Source organism: Durio zibethinus, chromosome 19 (assembly GCF_047325235.1).
Source record: "Durio zibethinus cultivar Kanyao isolate XHJ-2024 chromosome 19, ASM4732523v1, whole genome shotgun sequence".
Lineage (NCBI taxonomy): Eukaryota > Viridiplantae > Streptophyta > Magnoliopsida > Malvales > Malvaceae > Durio > Durio zibethinus.
In genome coordinates this window covers 1,865,243-1,884,422 of record NC_143180.1, presented here as the reverse complement: position 1 = coordinate 1,884,422, position 19,180 = coordinate 1,865,243, and the positions used below count along the sequence as shown (strand labels likewise).

At 33.1% G+C, this 19,180-nt stretch overlaps 4 protein-coding genes across 9 annotated transcripts; 2 read left to right on the top strand and 2 right to left on the bottom strand.

Moving 5' to 3' along the window:
- Window positions 1-1,562: 1,562 nt before the first annotated feature.
- Window positions 1,563-3,111, top strand: LOC111310159 (large ribosomal subunit protein eL33w-like). The gene is made up of 5 exons (XM_022909331.2): window positions 1,563-1,714; window positions 1,852-1,887; window positions 2,283-2,511; window positions 2,598-2,640; window positions 2,873-3,111. Exons 1-4 carry the CDS (start codon window positions 1,683-1,685, stop codon window positions 2,637-2,639), a joined length of 339 nt encoding a protein of 112 aa, XP_022765066.1. The 5' UTR covers window positions 1,563-1,682; the 3' UTR covers window position 2,640; window positions 2,873-3,111.
- Window positions 3,112-7,543: 4,432 nt separating this feature from the next.
- On the top strand, window positions 7,544-11,154 carry LOC111310157 (putative sugar phosphate/phosphate translocator At3g11320). The gene is made up of 4 exons (XM_022909327.2): window positions 7,544-8,408; window positions 9,679-9,782; window positions 9,898-10,126; window positions 10,598-11,154. The coding sequence occupies exons 1-4, from the start codon at window positions 7,968-7,970 to the stop codon at window positions 10,742-10,744; spliced, it is 921 nt and encodes a 306-aa protein (XP_022765062.1). The 5' UTR covers window positions 7,544-7,967; the 3' UTR covers window positions 10,745-11,154.
- Window positions 11,155-11,464: 310 nt separating this feature from the next.
- Window positions 11,465-15,325, bottom strand: LOC111310156 (DNA sliding clamp PCNA-like). 4 transcript variants are annotated; one of them, XM_089748268.1, is made up of 7 exons: window positions 15,186-15,325; window positions 14,833-14,897; window positions 14,253-14,345; window positions 13,353-14,169; window positions 12,581-12,733; window positions 12,381-12,478; window positions 11,465-12,194 (listed from the first exon to the last, which is right to left on the bottom strand). In XM_089748268.1, the coding sequence occupies exons 4-7, from the start codon at window positions 13,669-13,671 to the stop codon at window positions 11,682-11,684; spliced, it is 1,083 nt and encodes a 360-aa protein (XP_089604394.1). In that variant the 5' UTR covers window positions 13,672-14,169; window positions 14,253-14,345; window positions 14,833-14,897; window positions 15,186-15,325; the 3' UTR covers window positions 11,465-11,681. The 4 variants fall into 4 exon arrangements, with proteins under 4 accessions (XP_089604394.1, XP_022765059.2, XP_089604395.1 ...); XM_022909324.2 differs by having other exon boundaries at window positions 14,273-14,345; XM_089748269.1 differs by lacking the exon at window positions 14,253-14,345.
- Window positions 15,326-15,439: 114 nt separating this feature from the next.
- Window positions 15,440-18,386, bottom strand: LOC111310158 (LIM domain-containing protein WLIM2b-like). Of its 3 annotated transcripts, none has more exons than XM_022909329.2 (7): window positions 18,167-18,386; window positions 17,996-18,018; window positions 17,335-17,565; window positions 16,794-16,893; window positions 16,663-16,700; window positions 16,458-16,547; window positions 15,440-15,861 (listed from the first exon to the last, which is right to left on the bottom strand). In XM_022909329.2, exons 3-7 carry the CDS (start codon window positions 17,467-17,469, stop codon window positions 15,652-15,654), a joined length of 573 nt encoding a protein of 190 aa, XP_022765064.2. In that variant the 5' UTR covers window positions 17,470-17,565; window positions 17,996-18,018; window positions 18,167-18,386; the 3' UTR covers window positions 15,440-15,651. The 3 variants fall into 3 exon arrangements, with proteins under 3 accessions (XP_022765064.2, XP_022765065.2, XP_089604397.1); XM_022909330.2 differs by having other exon boundaries at window positions 16,663-16,697; window positions 18,167-18,379; XM_089748271.1 differs by having other exon boundaries at window positions 16,663-16,697; window positions 17,996-18,379.
- Window positions 18,387-19,180: the final 794 nt, after the last annotated feature.

Sequence of the window (19,180 nt, the reverse complement as noted above, 5' to 3'; positions counted from 1 at the left end):
AAAAAAACTAAGTAGTAGATGATCGACTCAGTCATCTGAATATTAGGTTGTACAGCTCATGGCCAATTAGCTGAATTGCTTCGGCTTCACTCAAACTATCCAATTCTGACTCTCCTACGACTTCCGTAAAACTCAAGTTCTGGTCGAGTGGAGCTTGAGCGAGAATAGCAGCGGGAGCTGCAGGTGGTGCTACACGATCGCCACGAGTGTCGTAACCTCGGAAAATATTTTCTGAAAGTACTTCAAAGCCATCACTGCGGAAACTGGAATCACGGCCTCCCCAATTGCCTCGATCAGAACCGCCGTGACCTCTATAACCTCCTTGAACGGTATTGTGGCTGTTTGGGAGTAACACCCCGGTGCCTATGGATGGTGGAAGGTGTCCGACGTAAAAGAACCGATTGTTATCTATTAGAACGTTGACCGGAATAGCGGCACCCCGACCTCCTGGATTGCCTTGAGCACTAGCACCACCTGCTACACCATCGCCTCGAGTTTCGTAACCTCGGAACATATTTTCTGCAACTATTCCAAAGCCATCACCGCCGACACCGGAATCACGGCCTCCCCAATTGCCTCGATCATAAGCGCCATGACCTCTATAACCTCCTAGAACGCGACCGCCTGGATTGCCTTGAGCACTAGCACCACTTGCTACACCATCAGCACGAGTGTTGTAACCTCGGAACATATTTTCTGCATTGACGATGGAAAAAAAATAGTAAGCAATATGAAAATTTTGAGAGAATATGAAGAAAAGATGACGAGGGAAATCATGTCACAAGATTAGGTTCTTCTTCAGCGTCTTCCCGGATGTCTTTTTTCAAAGGCGCAGTTCATTACATGTTATATAGAGGAAGTGATCTGAGGTGGTGGAATGGAAATGAAGTATCAATGCTCGCACATAATTTTCAAATGGCGAGGAAATTTTCGGAAAGTCAGCAGCAACAATATTATTATATTCCTTGACAACATTGTTTGCCCTATTGGAACCCTCTAAAACCCTTGTGACCATAAATTTCTCTCCATCAATATTCAAGTCTTGAAGAGCCTTCAACAAAGCAAACTTGGCAAGCAATATCATGAAGGGTAACACCATCAAACACCACAACATGCACCTCCACAAGTAACTCCCCGGCCTCAACAGCGCCCCTTTCCGACGTAAAAATGTCCGGTTTTTACCGGCAATGTGTTGCCGTCTTGCTTATCTATCGTCTCCGAAACTCTCCTCTTTGTCATGAACCCTAACAGCCTCGACGAGTTAATTATCTGTTAAACTTGTCATGGAAATGGTTAACACTGAAATAAACCATAAAAAAAAAAAACGGTTTAAGACAAAATTTTGAAATATGAGGCGAAGCTAACTCTTTGCTTGTCATGATATTTAGCATCTTTTTGGGCATTCCCTTTTATTTAAAATAAAACTTTTTTATGTTTGAGCGATATGGGATTTTGGAATTAATAAAAGCCCACAAAAGAATAATGGCCCAATTCTAAGGCCCAAATCAACTTCATAATTTCCTATACCCTAAGCGCTTATACATCGGATAACCCACCTATAAACTTCAGGCCTTCCATATAAATTCCCAAAACTTGGCCCTACTTAGGGTTTTAGGTCTAGCTCTTGCAGTCGCCTTTATCAGAATCGAAACGAATAAGCATCACCTTCCAGATCGGAAAAAATGGTGAAGGGACGCCAAGGAGAGCGAGTCAGGTCCCATTCATCTCTTTATTTATTCTTTCAAAGCCCTTTTTTTTTTTTTTTCAATTTCCCATTTTTACGTATGGAATATAGTTTTTAGATTTAGCTTACTATTTTCTTTTTTCTTTTTTTTTGAATTTTTATTGCAGACTCTATGTAAGAGGAACCATATTGGGTTACAAGAGGTAATAAAACTTTGATAACCTTTTTTAGTTCATTTATTTTCTTTTTTTTTTTGTTGTTTTTAAGCTGCGTTTTCTTGGGAATTAAAGAGAATTTTGAAGGTAATTGAATATTTAGTTAAATGCATGAGTAAAGGAAACAAGAATTGAGTTGCATTTATTTGTAGAAGTTGGGTTTTTATAGGCTATAAGGGCATGCTATTAACTTCATTTTTGAACTGAAATTAGTGATTGGGGAATAAAGGGTGATTGAATTTCTTGGTTTTGCTTTGTGGGGCAGAATAGTTTTGGGTTATCTTGTGTTTTTGAAATTGTTGAACTGAGTGGAAGAACCGAAAATTGGTTTAAGAGTTTTTTTATGGGTTGGTTCTTATGATTTGTTTGGTGGTGGGTGTTAGGTCAAAGTCAAACCAGTATCCAAACACTTCATTGATCCAGATTGAGGGAGTTAACACCAAGGAGGAAGTAGCTTGGTACGCTGGCAAGCGTATGGCTTATATTTACAAGGCTAAGGTGAAGAAGAATGGCTCACACTATCGCTGCATTTGGGGAAAGGTTACTAGACCTCATGGTAACAGTGGTGTTGTTCGTGCTAAATTCAAGTCTAACCTTCCCCCCAAATCTATGGTAAGTATGTTATATTGTTGTTATTTAATGGGCTTCTCTACATTGTGCTTTTGATCTATCATGTTTGTTTTTTGGTTCCTTTGCAGGGAGATAAAGTCAGAGTCTTCATGTACCCCAGCAATATATGAGGTAATCTTGACTTCCCAATATGTGATCTTAGTTGTTTGAATTGTTAATATAGGGATATTAAGCTCTCGTTTAAAAATGGAATCTAGCTTGTGAAAAAATTATAATAACTATTGATGAATGAATATTTCCTCTGTAGACTTGGAACAATTTGTCCAATGGCTAGCTAGTATAGCCATGAATGCTTGTTTTGTTTGCCAACTCCTAATTTTGAAGTTTTCTTCCTTCCTTGCAGTTGTCTGGATCCCTGATGGAGTTCGATTGATGACTCAAGTGACTCTGCCTTTTCACTTTGTTTCTATAAACTTAGTAAAATGTTTTGCGTTTTGGAGCAGTCATTTTGTTTCTTTAGGATGGTGGATGAGACAACTTTTGTTTACATATTTCTATCATGGATTTTCCACCTATTCATTTCTTGACTTTGAAGTTTTGGTTAATCAATCAATTATGGAACTGAATAGCATTTCCGATCCACTGGGGAGCATGTGTCATTATCTGTTAGCTTTAACAACTTAATTCATTACTTGCAAAAGCTTGCATGGTAATATATGTTGTTTGGTTCACTACTTTTAAATCATTGCCTTGCTTTGCGGCGGTTTAGTGCTGGATAGTTGAGCAATGTGAGTACGAATGTTGATTGAATGATTTGATGAAAATATGTGATGTGCGAGCAATGAGTTTTGTGTCACGTCTGCATGTTATGACTAGGATTTGATTTATGTTCAAGTTGCTAAATAATTAGCGGACTCCCTGGTCCGAAGTATTTGCAAATGATTGTATCCTTGGTTAGGGTATTAGGGGTTCTACTTGGATTGAGTAGTTTATTCTTCTTTTACCTCGGTTTTTTGTTCAAGTTTAGGGTGGAAGACTGACGAGGTTCTGGGTTACTAGTTGTTCTTTAGTGACCAAACCTGGAAGATGTGTTGTGCTTTTAAAAATAGTGGGTTGAACTCTAATAAAGCTGAAGAAGTGACCATGATGATCAGGCTGCAGAAAGCTTGTGGAATTTCATTTCCTTTTAGAACTTTTGGTTTTGTAGAAAATCGTCCTCGAGTCAAGAAAAAGCTATGTAAGCATCTTCTAACAGGCTTAGAAAGGCTTAGAAACGCCAAGCACGAATCTGCTACCAAAAAAAAAAAAAGAGCAAAACTCTTGTAAACGACACTACTTTAGGACGGAATCTATGGATCTAAGCTATTTGGCATTGTTGCTGATGAAGTGTTTAAGCATGTTCCTTCCTTCACCTTTCTTTTAGAAGATTTGGCTGGCAAAGTGAGTGGCAGTACGTCGTATTCTGCAGCTTATTGCCTACTAACTCTGACTTGACTTTTTTTTTTCTATAAAAAAATATGTAAAATAAAATTTTACCTGTATTTTGGTACATTGATATGTATATATATTGGTGTATAGTTACACTAATATATGTTTTGTTGAATAAAAACAGACCCATAAAATTAAAAAAAAAACCCCAATGTTAGTTATAATGTCCCAAGGAAATAAATAATGAACCTAACTAACAGAAATTAGAAGAGAGAGATTAGAAATATTATTCTATTAGCTTGTCCTACATTGAGTCCTAATAGAGGGAAATATTAGAGTTCTTTACCAAAAGCAGGATTTGAATTCCACTTTTTCTATAAAAACTCTAAAATTGGGGTTTTATTTTTTTCACTTTAACGTAATATCGAATAATATAAATATATTTTTTTTAATAAAAAAAAAGGGTACTTTGAGAATAAATATATTACAAATTCTATTTCGAACCATATAAATATTTTTTATATATATAAGAAATCCAGACTCGAGAAATTAAAGAAGGAAAATTTATAAGTGCTGAAAATAGAACCGGGTCTTATTGAAAATCACCTTTTTAATTTGGGTAAAACTTTAGTTTAAACTATATAAATATCTTTGACTTCAAATTTTTTGTTCCGTATGGTCATTAAACAAAGTACTAAATGTAATATTAAATGCATTTAAGGCTTTTGGAGCTAAGAATCAAATTAACAGGCAGCTGGTCCCATTCTTCTTTGGTTCAGTGCCAATTTTATTTGTGTTCAACTGCTTTAATTATTGTAGCATTTAATTGAACTCAAAAAAAAAAAAAAAAAAAAAAAGAAAAAGACTCCACATGTTAGAAATTCTTGACGGAGATTGGAGCTTTAGATCATTTTATTATCTATTTTGATTTTTTATAGAGATATTTTTTAGATGGGCAATACTAAATTATACATATATATATATATAAATATACGTGATTATGTATAAACATGCGTGACAAAGTACGTACATACATACATCAAGTTAGGTATTTCTTTTTTTTTTTTTATGTTGTTTTAAGGTGTGAAAATTGCAATAATTAGGTGACACTATTGAATGAGATGAATAAGGAAGAAATTAAGAATAAATGAAAAAAATTTGTTATTGGTTTCTTCCAAGTTGACTTTAAGTAAGTTACATGTTACATGCATGCAAGTGGAGAAGTCTGAATAATCTGACTTGGTCTCCAACAATTAAGCCTGCTTCATATATTGAATAAACAACACTCAAAGGTGATGATGAAAGTTTCAAATTAATCCTAAAAATATGGCATAGAATAATAAATTCATGAAAGAAATTTCAAAAAAAAAAAAAGAACATTTACGGACTGTGGGAAGTTTAAGTGTGTAACAATGGACAGCATTGGACTTTACATTTTGTTTTTGGTGCCAATATTTAATTCTCTTCATTGTTGCCTTAACTAAAAATGCAAAACATGAAATTTCATTCGTCTATTAAAAATTCAAATTAGATATGATAATTTGTATATTTATATCACATAAAATATTAAAATTAGTATATTCATATTATATTTTACATAATAATTATCTATCATATCACAATTCGTATCAATACGAAAATATGACATATTTTTTTTATTTTGTTAAATATATATAATTATTATTAAAATTTTAAATTGTATTATCTTTATATTTTATATTTGTATTATGTTTATATCATATCATTGTGTTATATTTTAAATTATTATATCTAATTTAAATACCTAAACATAGAATAGATCAAGAGAAGGGAAAAATTGGCAACCCTTGTTATTATGTGGATTGAAAATGGTTGGTAGCAATGTCTCTAGATAAAAAAATAATTATTCATAAATTTATTAGACTTTATATAAATAAACTTGCTTAAAACGATAGAAAAAAATTAATGTGTTAAATTAAGTCTAAAAAACTCTTCTGGCTAAAAAAAAATTAGGTGAATTACTCCGCAACTTGCATTCCATGGAACCAATATCGCAAGAAAGGTAAGATCCAAATTTTATAATAAAGAAAATGAAAGACAACAACCCTTTGATTACAGCTCAACAAGCCTAGACATTGACATTGCCAACACCCAAAGCTTTTGATGTATATTAAGAAGGGTTGGTCCAAATTTTATAATAATCTTATGGTGTCTACTTGAACAATTTATTAATTTATTTCGAGAATTATGTATAAAAAAATATTAAAAATAAAAACAATGTTGCTTTAGTGAAAAAAAATGTTGCTTCTTTGCATGATCCATTTCTATATAGGAAATGGGAATTCATAATTTCAAAACACATGGAGCCACGTTCACATAATCTTAGAATTTTAATTAAAAATTAAAGGATGCATTTGGACCAACTTTTGCACCAAACTTTTTTACTAGTATACTCTTTCTAACTAAACATGTTAGGATATTTTCCATAGAATATGGTCTAAGTTATGGAATTGGAAAATTGTGATGTTGACTTCTATATCATTTGCTAGGGTTTTACTCAATTTGGTTTCCAAACAAATTGGGAAGACAAATTTTAATTCCATTTTTTCTCTTTTCTTGTGAAAATGGAATTAAGAGAGAGGGATATATATATATATATATATTTATAGTTTTTATGCTTACAACAAGACAATGCCATTTAATTAATAAAAATTTATCATTTCCCATCTGAACTTTATTTTTAACAAAAAATATTAAAAAGTTCAAAAATTTTAATTAAAGATTTTAAATTATAAAATCTTAAAAATAAACACAAAATTTATATATATCTTGATAAAAACAAAAAACAAAAAGGTTGTAGAATTAAAGAGAATTATTTCTCACTACTTATTAAATATTCTAAGATTCAAAAATAATAGTTTCTTTTAAAAATTCAATGAATTTACATATATATAAAAAAATTCATCAGACTAAAAAGATTGATTCAATCAATGAATTTATAACATCAATTGCCAAAAAAGAATTTTATTTATCAATCCAACACAGTGGAAGTCCATCCCACTTTCCATATAAAATTATATTACCAATTTACCGTTCCCACTTAAAAAAAAAAAGAAACATTTTAAAAATTTCTGAAAATTACAAGTCAAATTCCCCTTCCGTATGCCATACATTTTCCACGATTAATATTGACCTTTCAAGCAAAACCCAAACAAATAAAAATTAAAAATAATCCTAAATAATTAAATCAAAATTAATTAATTAGCAACCCCCTTTCTTTAATAAACCAAAGGAATAATACCTCTTTTGTCTCCTAAATTATTTTTTTTAATATAATCCTTAAATAAAATGTTTTTAATCAAATACTTAAATGCTGTGGATGATATATGTCTATCATATAGATTTAGATGTGACTGTTAGTGTAAATTTTAAAATATAAAAAAAATTTTAAAAATAATATATGATAATCACATAATTATTATGTAACAATAACGTGTTATTCACTTTAACGTATAAATATCATATCAATTTTAATTTAAAATATAAAAAAAATTGAAATAATTTAATATATAAAAATAAAATTTAAATATTTAATTAAAAAAATTTTAATTTAAATACCACGGTAGAAAAATTATAATAGTTTAAGGGTCAAATGGGGTATTATCCCCAAACAAATAAATAACATTAAAAAAAAAAATACAAACGCGTTTACCTGCTCTGCGTTAAAATCCTTTTGTTTATCTCTCTTCTTCCTTCTCTCCGGAGGAATTTGCAGAAATAGGCAGCCACATTCTTTTCCTTTGGTCTTCCTCAAAACACGAAAAGCTTTTGTTTCTTAATGTGAATTTTTCTAATTTTTCTTCTCTTTGGGTTTCCTTGATTTTCTAATGAGAAATTTGATTCAGATCCATGGAAGCTAATTCCAACAAATCATCCCAAAAGAATCCTTCTTTTTCTACCAAAAAAACCCATATTTTCCCAAACTCAACCCAGATCCACCTTCATTGAATCCCCATTTTATTAGTTGTTTTAAACCCAGATTATTTTCATCAAAATAAGGATACCCAGATCTTAAAACCCCTAAAAAAAAAATGAAAAACAAGTCCAAATTATTCACGATCGGGCTTGTAACAGCCTGGTACTCGTCCAACATTGGTGTCTTGTTGTTAAACAAATATTTACTAAGCAATTACGGTTTCAAATACCCAATCTTCTTAACCATGTGTCACATGACAGCTTGTTCTTTGTTAAGCTATATCGCAATTGCATGGATGAAGATGGTTCCCATGCAAACCATTCGATCTAGGGTTCAGTTTTTTAAGATCTCGGCTTTGAGTTTGGTATTTTGTGTGTCGGTGGTGTTTGGGAATATTTCTTTGAGGTTCCTGCCGGTTAGTTTTAATCAGGCCATTGGTGCTACGACGCCGTTTTTTACGGCGGTTTTCGCTTACTTGATGACATTGAAGAGGGAGGCTTGGCTTACTTATCTTACCCTTGTTCCTGTTGTTACTGGGGTTATCATTGCCAGCGGGGTATGCATTTGTCTAATTTTTGTTTATATTTTAATTGGTTAATGAAATTATTAGCCTTTTTTTTTTGGAAACGGGTTGGCTTTATTTGTTGGTTTGATATAATTTTAAGTGATGATAAAAGGGTTAATGAAAATTCTTGCTTATTTTTTTTTTGGTGGGGGGGGGGGGGGGGGGGGGGAGGATTTATTGAGGATTTAATTGGAATGTGGAAATATGTTTTGCTTTATATTGTTGAAATATGTGTTGGTTTGTCTGCTAATTTTGTTTGTTTTATTATTATTGTTATTTTTTGATTAATGGGAATGGTAGCTTTTTTAGGGGGTTTATTGAGGATTTGATTGGCATGTGAAAATTGGTTACTTTATTTTGTTCAAAATTGTGTTGATTTGCTTTTTTTTTTTTTTGTTAAGGTTCATATATTTGATTGGATAATGGAAATGTTAGCTCTTTTATATTTATAGAGGATTTGAACGGAACGTGGAAAGGATTGGCTTTATTTTATTGAATTGTGTTGGTTTTATATGATTTTAAGCGATAATAGAGAGGGAAAGAATGTGGGAATCTGATGCTGTTTTCCCCCATACTTTTAGGCTATAATATGTTTATTTTGATGTGAGATGAGAGGTTCAAAGTATTGTCTAGTTGTGAAAAAGTGGATTCTTAGTTCTTATTTGGATTTCATGACTGTCATGTAAGTCTGAAGAATCCATTAATAGTTGAAGGATTATGGTATGTTGAAGTTAGAGTTATGAACTGAAGTATTTGCTTTAAGCTTATTCAGTTGCTGAAACAAGGAATGGAAAGAAAAGAATTGCAAGATTGAAAATTTTGGTGCTTGTTATTTGGAAGTTGGAACGAATGGGAATGTCCAAATTTTTAGCTTAATTTGAAGGTTTTCCAATGATTACAATTTGTGGATTTTCTTTTCCTTTTTCTTGGGTTTCAAATGGATGATTATATCATTAACTCTGATATGAAAATCTTGTTATCGATTATGATTCATCAATGCTTCTCTTAGATTCTGCCTCTTTCCTCCTTTTCCTTTCTCTCCTTTTCCTCCTACATTTCTCATATCGTGTGTTTTGGTTGTGGCATTTAGAAGTGCGTGGTCTGAAATTTTGTCCTCTATTTGATTTGAGAACCTTCAAATTTCCTCTTTTTGTCTTTATAAATTTAAAATTTTGTGTTTTGCATTATTCACATTATTTATTTTATTTAACTAATCTGCTCTCTGATTGTTTTCTTATTTCATTTTTTTACATGGCCATAGGGTGAACCAAGTTTCCATCTATTTGGTTTCATCATGTGCGTTGCAGCTACAGCTGCAAGAGCTCTCAAGTCAGTTTTACAAGGCATTTTGCTTTCTTCTGAAGGGTGAGGAATTCTTATGCCTTTGCTTCTGCTTTATATTGTGGTTGATGGCTTAACTTTTATATATTTAAATTAATTCAGAGACTGGTACTGAATGATTCTTCTAATTTTATTTTAGAGAGAAGCTGAATTCCATGAACCTTCTTCTCTACATGGCTCCAATAGCAGTTGTATTTCTACTTCCTGCAACACTCATTATGGAACAAAACGTGGTTGGTATTACCCTTGCCCTGGCCAGAGATGACATCAAGATCATTTGGTATCTATTATTCAATTCAGCACTAGCATATTTTGTGAACTTGACCAACTTTTTGGTCACAAAACACACCAGTGCCTTGACCTTACAGGTATGACATGCATGATACTTGTTGCAGGCTTTTCTCAGCTTCTTCCCACCACCACCCCCCCCACCCTATTTTTTGGCTTTTAGGAATTTGGTACATTTGTTTTGTATCTTTTTTTAAAAGAAAAAAAAAAAGTTGAAGAGAATGGATTGTTTAAATCTTTTTATGCAATATGAAATTAAAGTCCAGTAAGTACACTTACTAGAATGATCAAACAAAAAAGTGATTCTGAAGGTTTGACCATTTTAGTTGTTTATAGAAACCAGCTTGATTACTATAAGTGTTTGTTCTTTATAAACTTTCCATAGGAATGACCATTGTATTGTATGGTTAATTGTGCTTTCTGCCTTTCATTTTCCATGCACACATTCCCTTCCCCCCCCTCCTCCCCATCTTATTTTTGCTTGATTATGCCAATATTCAAACAGACATTAATGTAAACTTTTCGAGATACTGAGATGTTTACTGTTGCAGGTTCTAGGAAACGCAAAAGGAGCTGTAGCTGTGGTGGTTTCAATTCTAATTTTTAGAAATCCAGTTTCTGTTACCGGAATGCTTGGTTATACACTCACAGTCTTTGGGGTTGTACTCTACAGTGAAGCCAAGAAACGAAGCAAATGAGACATCATCCTAGGAACATCATATATGTATGATCTCCATATATTTTGTTTCCTTTATTGCGAGGACAGCGACAATGTTCAAAGAGGCAGGTTTGGGCCTTGTGGTAGCATATGATGCCATGGATTTTGCGCCCTAGATTCTATTTTTTTTCTCCCCACTGGAAGCCTGGGAAAACCGGTTTTTCAATTGTATCGGCAACAGCTGCGGGATTAGTTAAAAATTAGAAAACTCCAATAAGTTAATGGTTGGTCTCTATCATTCCCAGCTTGGGGTTGTAGAGGAATATCATTTTAATGTTTTTTATTCTTTCAGGAAAAGGTTGTAGAATTGGTCTTTACACAGCCAGTCTGTTATTAACATTTCTAATATTGATTAATTAATGAAAAAAGCCTCATAAGTTTACCATTTTATTGTATAAATGTGTTAATATATAGTCTTTTTGTATATGGTAACTATGGATGTATGATGGTGTGATCAACACTCTTTGGTTTTTCTTGGCCACGGTATTGACTCTTTATTCATCAAACATTCATGATAACCATGTGATCATGATATTCAAAGATCTCACACCCAACAAGGGGACCTCTATAAGCCCTTAGTTGCCATAAATGAAGCTCTTTCTTATGAAGAAGCTTAATCAATAGTCCTCTCTATAGCCCTGGAAGGAAGCCTTTGGCTAGGAACAAGTGTAGATTCATGCCACATTGAGGGAATGATAAGAATCCATAACATCCATATCTTTTTTCATTCACAAACTATCCAAAAGTTGTTGGTAATTTGCCCAAGTCAAAGGTTCCATACATGTCATCATTAAACCTACTATTTCCTAACATTTCCTAACATCTTCACATCCTATATCCAAAATACTGACCAGTGATTATACAAAAAAAGTTATGTAATAGTTGGATAATGAAGTTAATGTAGTCAGATGCAGCTATTATTCAACATCCATTGCTTCAACCTCTGCCTTAGCTTCCACTTGAGGATTAGTTTCATCCATTTCTATCTCCTCTTTAGGTTTGATATCTATCTCAGGCTTGCTCTCCACCTTGGGCTCACTTTCATCATCACTTTCAATCTTCTCCAGCTTAGTTTTTGGCTCCACCTCTAGTTCGTTCCCCTCTTCGATTTCAATCACCTCCTTAGATTTGATCTTCTTAGGTTTTCTCTCCACTTTAGGATTGACATCTGCTTTAGTCTTGGTGCCCACTTTAGGAACATTCTCCTCCTGAGGTCCAGTTCCCTCATCTTCTTCAATCTTGGGAGCCAAGTAGAACCTCATGTAACCCATAGTTTCCATCTTGTACTCAACTACAATTGGCATATCATAGGACATGCTGATTGTCACTTGCCCTGCCAATGGAGTTGCCTTTGTGAATGCAATCAGGTACCTCGATGCAAACGTCAGAGAAACTGGCTCCTCCATTTCTATAACAGTAGCTTCTTCCTTCTGTCAATGCATAAAACAACCATCAGCTGCCCAGTTTCTAATGCCTATGCCATCTTCTAGATAAAGTTCATGAAACCAGAAGCAGACATCCAAGAACACATTGGAAATATCCACTGTTTTCATGCCGTGACAAACAACTAGAGGAAGTTTCAGGCAAAGTATGATGAAGATAAAACATAATGTTACCTTATCTACTGCAGTGTTTTTCCTGCAAATGATATTGGCAGTCCCAATATCACCTTTGGTAGAGAATTGCACACCTTCTTTTGTCACAGATATTATGACTGCAATCAAGACATCGACCATTGAATCAGAATTCAAAATCTTGATGAATAAACAGAAAAGATGCAATTCTTGCAATGAAATATGGTGGGGGCACCCTGTACCAGTATCACCAATGGTGCCTAAATCCTTGCAAATTCGAGCAAACTCAGATGCTGACATTCTAACAATGGCTTGGTATTCTGCTTCTGGGATCCCAAGGTGCTCACTATCAATATCCATCAGCTTCATCTCATAATCAGAAATCTTATCTTGAGCTGCAAAACCATGAAAGAAGAACCGACAATAAACAGTCAAGCCTCAATAATTTAAATATAAAATCAGTTTAATAACAGTGTCCGTAAAACCTTCTATCAGATTCTCATGAAATTTCATTTTCCAGGATAAAAAGATTCATTTTATTACCTTAAAAACGATAGAGCAAAGCAAGAGTTGATATTTAGTCAGAGATTCAAAAAATAGATCCCTCTTCTTTTCTTGATTTTCTTGACAACCAAAGAACAAATAACTATCAAAACTACGAAAGAAGAACCAGGAATAAACCGACAGGCCTCGAAACTTTAACATAAAATCATTGTAAGAACAATGTCCCTAAAATCTGGTACTAAAATCCCATGAAATTTCATTTTCTAGGATAAAAGATTCATTTTATTACCTAAAAGACAATAGAGCAAAGCAAGATTTGATTTTTAGCCACAGAAGACAAGAAAAAGACCCCTTTTCTTTTTCTTGATTTTCTAGTTAACCAAACAACAAAACCAAGAGTTCACAAACAAAAAAAAATCCCATCAAAACCCAAGAACTCTTTTATACACTTCAACCAATTAAACGAGATTTAAAAAAAAAAAAACGAGAAAGAGAAAAGAACGTTCTTACAAGGGCTTTCAAACATAAACGTGACAGTATCACTACCATCATCAGCTTTTATAGTGACAATGTCATCATCGGAGGCGCAACGTAGCATCTTAGCCATGTTACCCAGGTTCATCCCCATGGAAATGTTACGGTCACAGCGGTAATGTTCAAATCCATCAGAGCGAAGAAGGAGAGCCACCAGGGCCACATGGCTTGAATCCATGGCCTGAAGAGAAAACCCAGTTGCTGAACAGTCGAAGTTTGCATCTGTTACCAAGTCTTTGATAGATTCCAACACTTTCTTCAGCAAACCCGCCTGTGTTAGCCTTAACTCCAACATTGTTTTTTTGGATTTTTCAAAATTTATTTTTGAGTTCTAAGGAAAGAGAGAGGTTTGTGTTTGCTTCTTTATAGTTATAGGGGGTGTGGGGCTTGTTTACTTGGCGGGAAAAAGACCATTCCCGCCAGAAACTTACCATCTAAACGTTGTCGTTAAGACTTAACATGAATAACATAAAATTTTCTCTTAAATGGGAAAGTTTATTCATTTGCTACTTTAACCTTGTCCTGGTTAAATTAAGAAAAACGAAACAAAAGGGAACAAGTTCAGGCTTTTTTTCTTCCATGAGCTTACTCTCAAGCTACACATAAACATTGTTTCCAACTATAAAAATGAAAGGAAATGTACATAGGAAAATATATCTCATTGAATTCTCAATAGCTCTAAATCCCCTGGCTGGCCACGCCTCCGCAGATATTACTCTCTGCTTTCAAAGTTGGATCGTTTGGATCATCCCTGCGCTTTTTCCAGGCTGTTTCAAACTGTTGGCCTTTGCATCTGGGATTACAGAAAAAAAGGATTGGGGAAATGGATAAAAGATTGTTTAGAAAATGCTTGACAGATTTGTAATGTGACTTTACTGCTGAAGTATATTAAGAACATCTATTCGAATTTCTTCACGTGCCCTTCTCAGTGCTGCTTCTTTGAATGATACAATAAGTTCATCTACCAATCTGAACATAATGGGATGTGAACAAGATTGATAATCATGGAGAAAGGAATCCGGGAAGTAAAGTCAATTCAATCAAAAGTAAATGCTTTAGTTAATAATACACACCGTTAAGAGATGGCATGTGGAAAAATTATAGAATCTTCAAACCAGAGTTTGCAACAAACAGTAAGTGGAAAGAAGAGGACGATAACAGGTTTTGAAGTTTAGAGCAACTAAAATTGTGTCTAGGAGGAACTTCAAAGAAGAAATTTTTCGAAGGATCACAAATGAAATTCACATGATTGAAATTCCTAAAATGAGACAGCATTAAGAAAATATCTGCATTGTATTTCATTTTTCTCTAATCATTTCAACAATCATTGAGCATAAAACCAGTTTTAAAAATGGCATTTAAAATGATGGAACAGATTAATATTCAGTTCGATTGAACTATAAAATCACCTAACTATAAATCAAGAGTAACGATGAAGCATAGTTACTTAGTTTACCTTTCAACATATGGTGTGTTTCGTATGCATGTTATCCTAACGACCGTTTGAACACGTTTGAGAACCTGCAAAACATTGAAATGTTGAATGAAAGATTCATTCCCATGACTTCCCAAAAACTCCAGCACCGGTTAATTACTTTTTAATTTGAACCAGTAGTTAAACTTAAATTTGCTGAGCAAGAAGATACAATAATTTCACCAGTGGAACTGTTTCATCATCATCAACATGCATTCACTGGAAGAAAAGTAGGAAAATATGCCTAAAATGGGCTAATAACAACAGGCCAATGGCATTGTGAACTGGAGCTATTCTCCGTGCATTGTCTTTGGAGTTTCGTTTTCTAACTTCACCTGCTTGCTAGTACCCTCATCTCTATCAACGCCAGTGGACTTAAGAAGAAGTCTTTGACTGATGATTTTGTTGATAGGAGAGAATCGAGCGTTGATTTTGTGGAGAAATTCGTGGTTTCTTGAGTATATGGCGTTTCGAGAGCGAGGATTGGCTTCGTTAATCCAAAAAAGAATTCACATGACAATTTCTTTTACAAATGAGGGGAACTTTATAAATTCATCTACAAAACAAAAACAAGACCAAACATCAAAGGTCCCGAGAAACATCCACTTCTTCATATGGTATCTTGCAAGAGTTGTTTTATAATCAATCAAAAAAACCATTAACATAGTCGCAGATCAATGAGCTAAAGTGAAATATAGAGAAACCCGAGTTTTTTTGTTAGATCCTCTTGAACATAAATCAAAGAAAACACACCAACAAACATGAGGAAAGATGGAAAACATGGAAATAATATAGATAGATTCAAATTTCTGGAACAGAGGCGGTCGTGCGCTTAATTGATGCAGACTTGATAAGGTGGTTGTAGCTTCCTTTCTCCTTGAAAAGCTGGGAAAAGTGGTGTTTGCAATACAAGATACCCTCAAGGGCTGCATAGTTTGAAGGGCTTATAGGACAGCCACCGTGAGAGCACTTGAAACATGATTTGTGGTAAGACTGTCCTTCCACTGTTACCTGTTCAAATTTGGCACAAAAAAAGCCTCATTTTAGCAAGGGACATTTTACTAGACTAGCGGGCATTGAAGTGTGACACCGTTACAAAGAAAATTAATATGGCTTGTGCATTATTAAGCATTTCAATGATGTTTGTAAGCAGATATAGTTGAGAAAACATGCAGTAGTTTTAACAGATTGAAATTTATAAATCATCAACTGTTAAGAATTATCAACAGTTTGACCTCTTCTTGAAAACATACTTCAATTCGTACAGGCTTTAACTAAAATATTTCATCAGTTCAAGAACTTGCCCAGCTAGAAATTTTTATTTTTAGAAACTAAGTCTTATCACCTTTAAAGAAGGAATTAACAAAAAAGGAAACTCCAAAATCACCTAAATATAAAAAAGTGAAACGGAACATATTTCACTGGGAGTAAACCTTGTAAAGATTCAGATGAAAGTACTAGGCTTAAACGCACCAATAAGTTAGGACTAAGTTAACAAGAATGAGGGTAAAAAAGGGGGACAGGTAGGCAGAAATTAAAGTCTTGCAATTGTAGGAAAAAAAAAAACATTTTCAGCACAATGACTAATTGGGATCTTTAAATTTTACCTTCTCAAGCGGATAAGCAGTTTTGCCACAAGTAGCACATTTTTCTTGTGTGCCTGAAAACATGCCGGCAGCTTTGCTAGGTGATCTTGTCTGAAATCAACACAAGCTATTGGGAATTAGCAAAAACATCCAGTAACCTAAAACACACCCTATGATGAAATTTTTGACTTAATAAAACACATGCAGTGTTGCAAGGGAGATTTACCAGTTCAGGAGTTAACTTCTCAGCTGACTTCACAGCTGCTGACAATAAAATTAATGGCAAATTAAACCAACAAAACAAAACTATCAAGAAATCATATAAAGGATTTCATCCAGCAAGAGCAAAAGACTTACGTGACTGAAAATTCTTGTTGAAGTTACCCGTCTCCTTGAAGAGTTGCTCAAAATGAGGCTTGCAATAAAGGACACCTTCCATCGAGGAGTAATTACCCAACTGGAAATATACAAGTCAAGCTGCTAAGTTAGAAGCAGAAACTTCATTACATAAATTGACAAAGTTGGTAAACAGAATCTATCATGTAAACAACTCTTGTTCACAGAGCCAATTCTCTAACAAATTATGAGCGTATAACATGGAAAATTCTTTTTTAATGAAAAAGTAAATTAAAAAAACCTGTAGTAAGATAAGGACAGCGTCCAAGTTACTCCTTAGAATACCGTCTGATTACACATTTTAACTATGAGCTACTAAATTAACTGAGGAACAAAATAAAAGGCCTTAGTAACTTTAGCAAAAATGCAATAAATGGCAATAGATATTTCTTATGCCATTTACTTTAAACCTAATCAATGTACAAAACAAGCATGTCAACTATATTTTCATCTATATCAACAAATAAGGCAGAAAATGATCGAAAGCAATTAAAAGCATTACCTTTAGCGTCCCTTTGCAATGACTGCATTTGAAACAAGACTTATGGTAAGGAACCCCATCTGCTGACAAAAGTTCCACTGGATAAACAGTCTTCTCACAAGCCTTACATTTTTGCTGGGTACCGATAAAAGACATGGCTAGAATATGCTTTAGATATAACCGTACTGTTCTTTATCTAATTCCACAGATCAGCTTTAATTCAATTTCCTCTCTTATATTTGCCAATATCAACTGCTCAAAGATGTTAAACAAGCAACCAGAAACACAATTCAGAATCAGACTATGTCAAATTCAACTAAATTAGCTATAAAATTTAGAACTTGGAATCAGTTATTAATCATTAATTATGGTCTAAAGAAAACCTAAATGCCTATCCATAGAACTTTTATACTCCTTTTTTAACAGTAAAAGCAACACAAACAAAACATTATCTCATAAACTTAATGAACTTTAACCCTTATTTAAAATCATCAAAACCCAAGATCTGGGGCTTCAAAAAGAATCATAAACAAAACAAAAAATCCCATGCAAAACCAAATTAGCTGATCTAATTTGAAAAACTTAGAACAAAAAAAAAAGTACCCAAAAAGAAATAATCAAACAACAGATAGTAACAAAAATGGGTCAAACATTAAAGCTGAAAAGGCAATAAAAAATGTACCTTGATCGATGAAGTCCCTGGATCTATGAAATAACAAGAAACAAGAACAAAATGAGAAAATGAGAGTTAAAGATTCAAATGTTCTTTTGGGGATTTAAGGATAAAGAAAAGGAGACTGAGGTCTAAGAAAAAATAGTGAAGGAGAGTCAAAGAGGAGGTGGGATTGGGTACCTTTTGCAGCGAGCAGATGCTGTTGAAGGGGATGATGATGATGATTGTTGGGGAGAGATAATGAGAAAGTATTGGGATTTCGATTTAAAGAAAGAAGAAAAGAAATTTCTTTGTTATGTTTTGCTGAATGGAACAGGTTCGGCTTTACCCTGTCTTGTTTCAATTCCAACCCAACAACTATGGTGGCTGTTGCTGTTTGAGATTAAATTGACAACGTTAACCCCTTTGTTTGTTTTCAGACACAATCTAAATTTATTTTAGCTTTACCCTACTTTTACTTCTAACTGAATGCTGTTCACCCTTGATATTTATAATTATTTATAAATTAAAATAAATAAAAAATATTTTACCAAAAAACTCTTATTTTGAAATAAAATTTATAATTTAAATTTCAAAAAACATTTTTTAAATGATAGCATGAATTAAACTTTGAAAAATTATTAAAAATTTTAGTTATATGCAGTGAGTTTCATGTTGTATTATAAAAAAATTATAAATGCATTTCAAGTGAAAGGATGGTTGATAATTCAAAATATTTGATTGTTTTTTAAGTATAAATATATGGTTCATTGTACATGAAGAAAGGGTAAATCATGGATTTTATTTTTAAGACTTTGTGCCACGGCTTCGCTGCAATGTGACCGAGGGAGCGCAGTCTTGGATTGTTATTAAATTTGGTAATTTAAAATATGATATAATAATATAATATTAATAAAATATAAATAATTTAAAAATAATATAATTTAAAATTTTAATAATTATTATATATAATTTAATAATATTAACAAAATATTTTTTATGTTTTTTGTTAATCTAAATTATAACAAATATTTTTATATAAAATATAATTTAAATATATAAGTTTTAATATTTTATATTATGTGAATAAATAAATCATTAAATTTAATTATGAACAAAATGGGATAATTGATTTTTATAAATTTCACTACGACTATTTTTTTTTATATTATAAGGCAAAGGGGGTGAAAATCGTGCTAGACATTTTCAAATGCC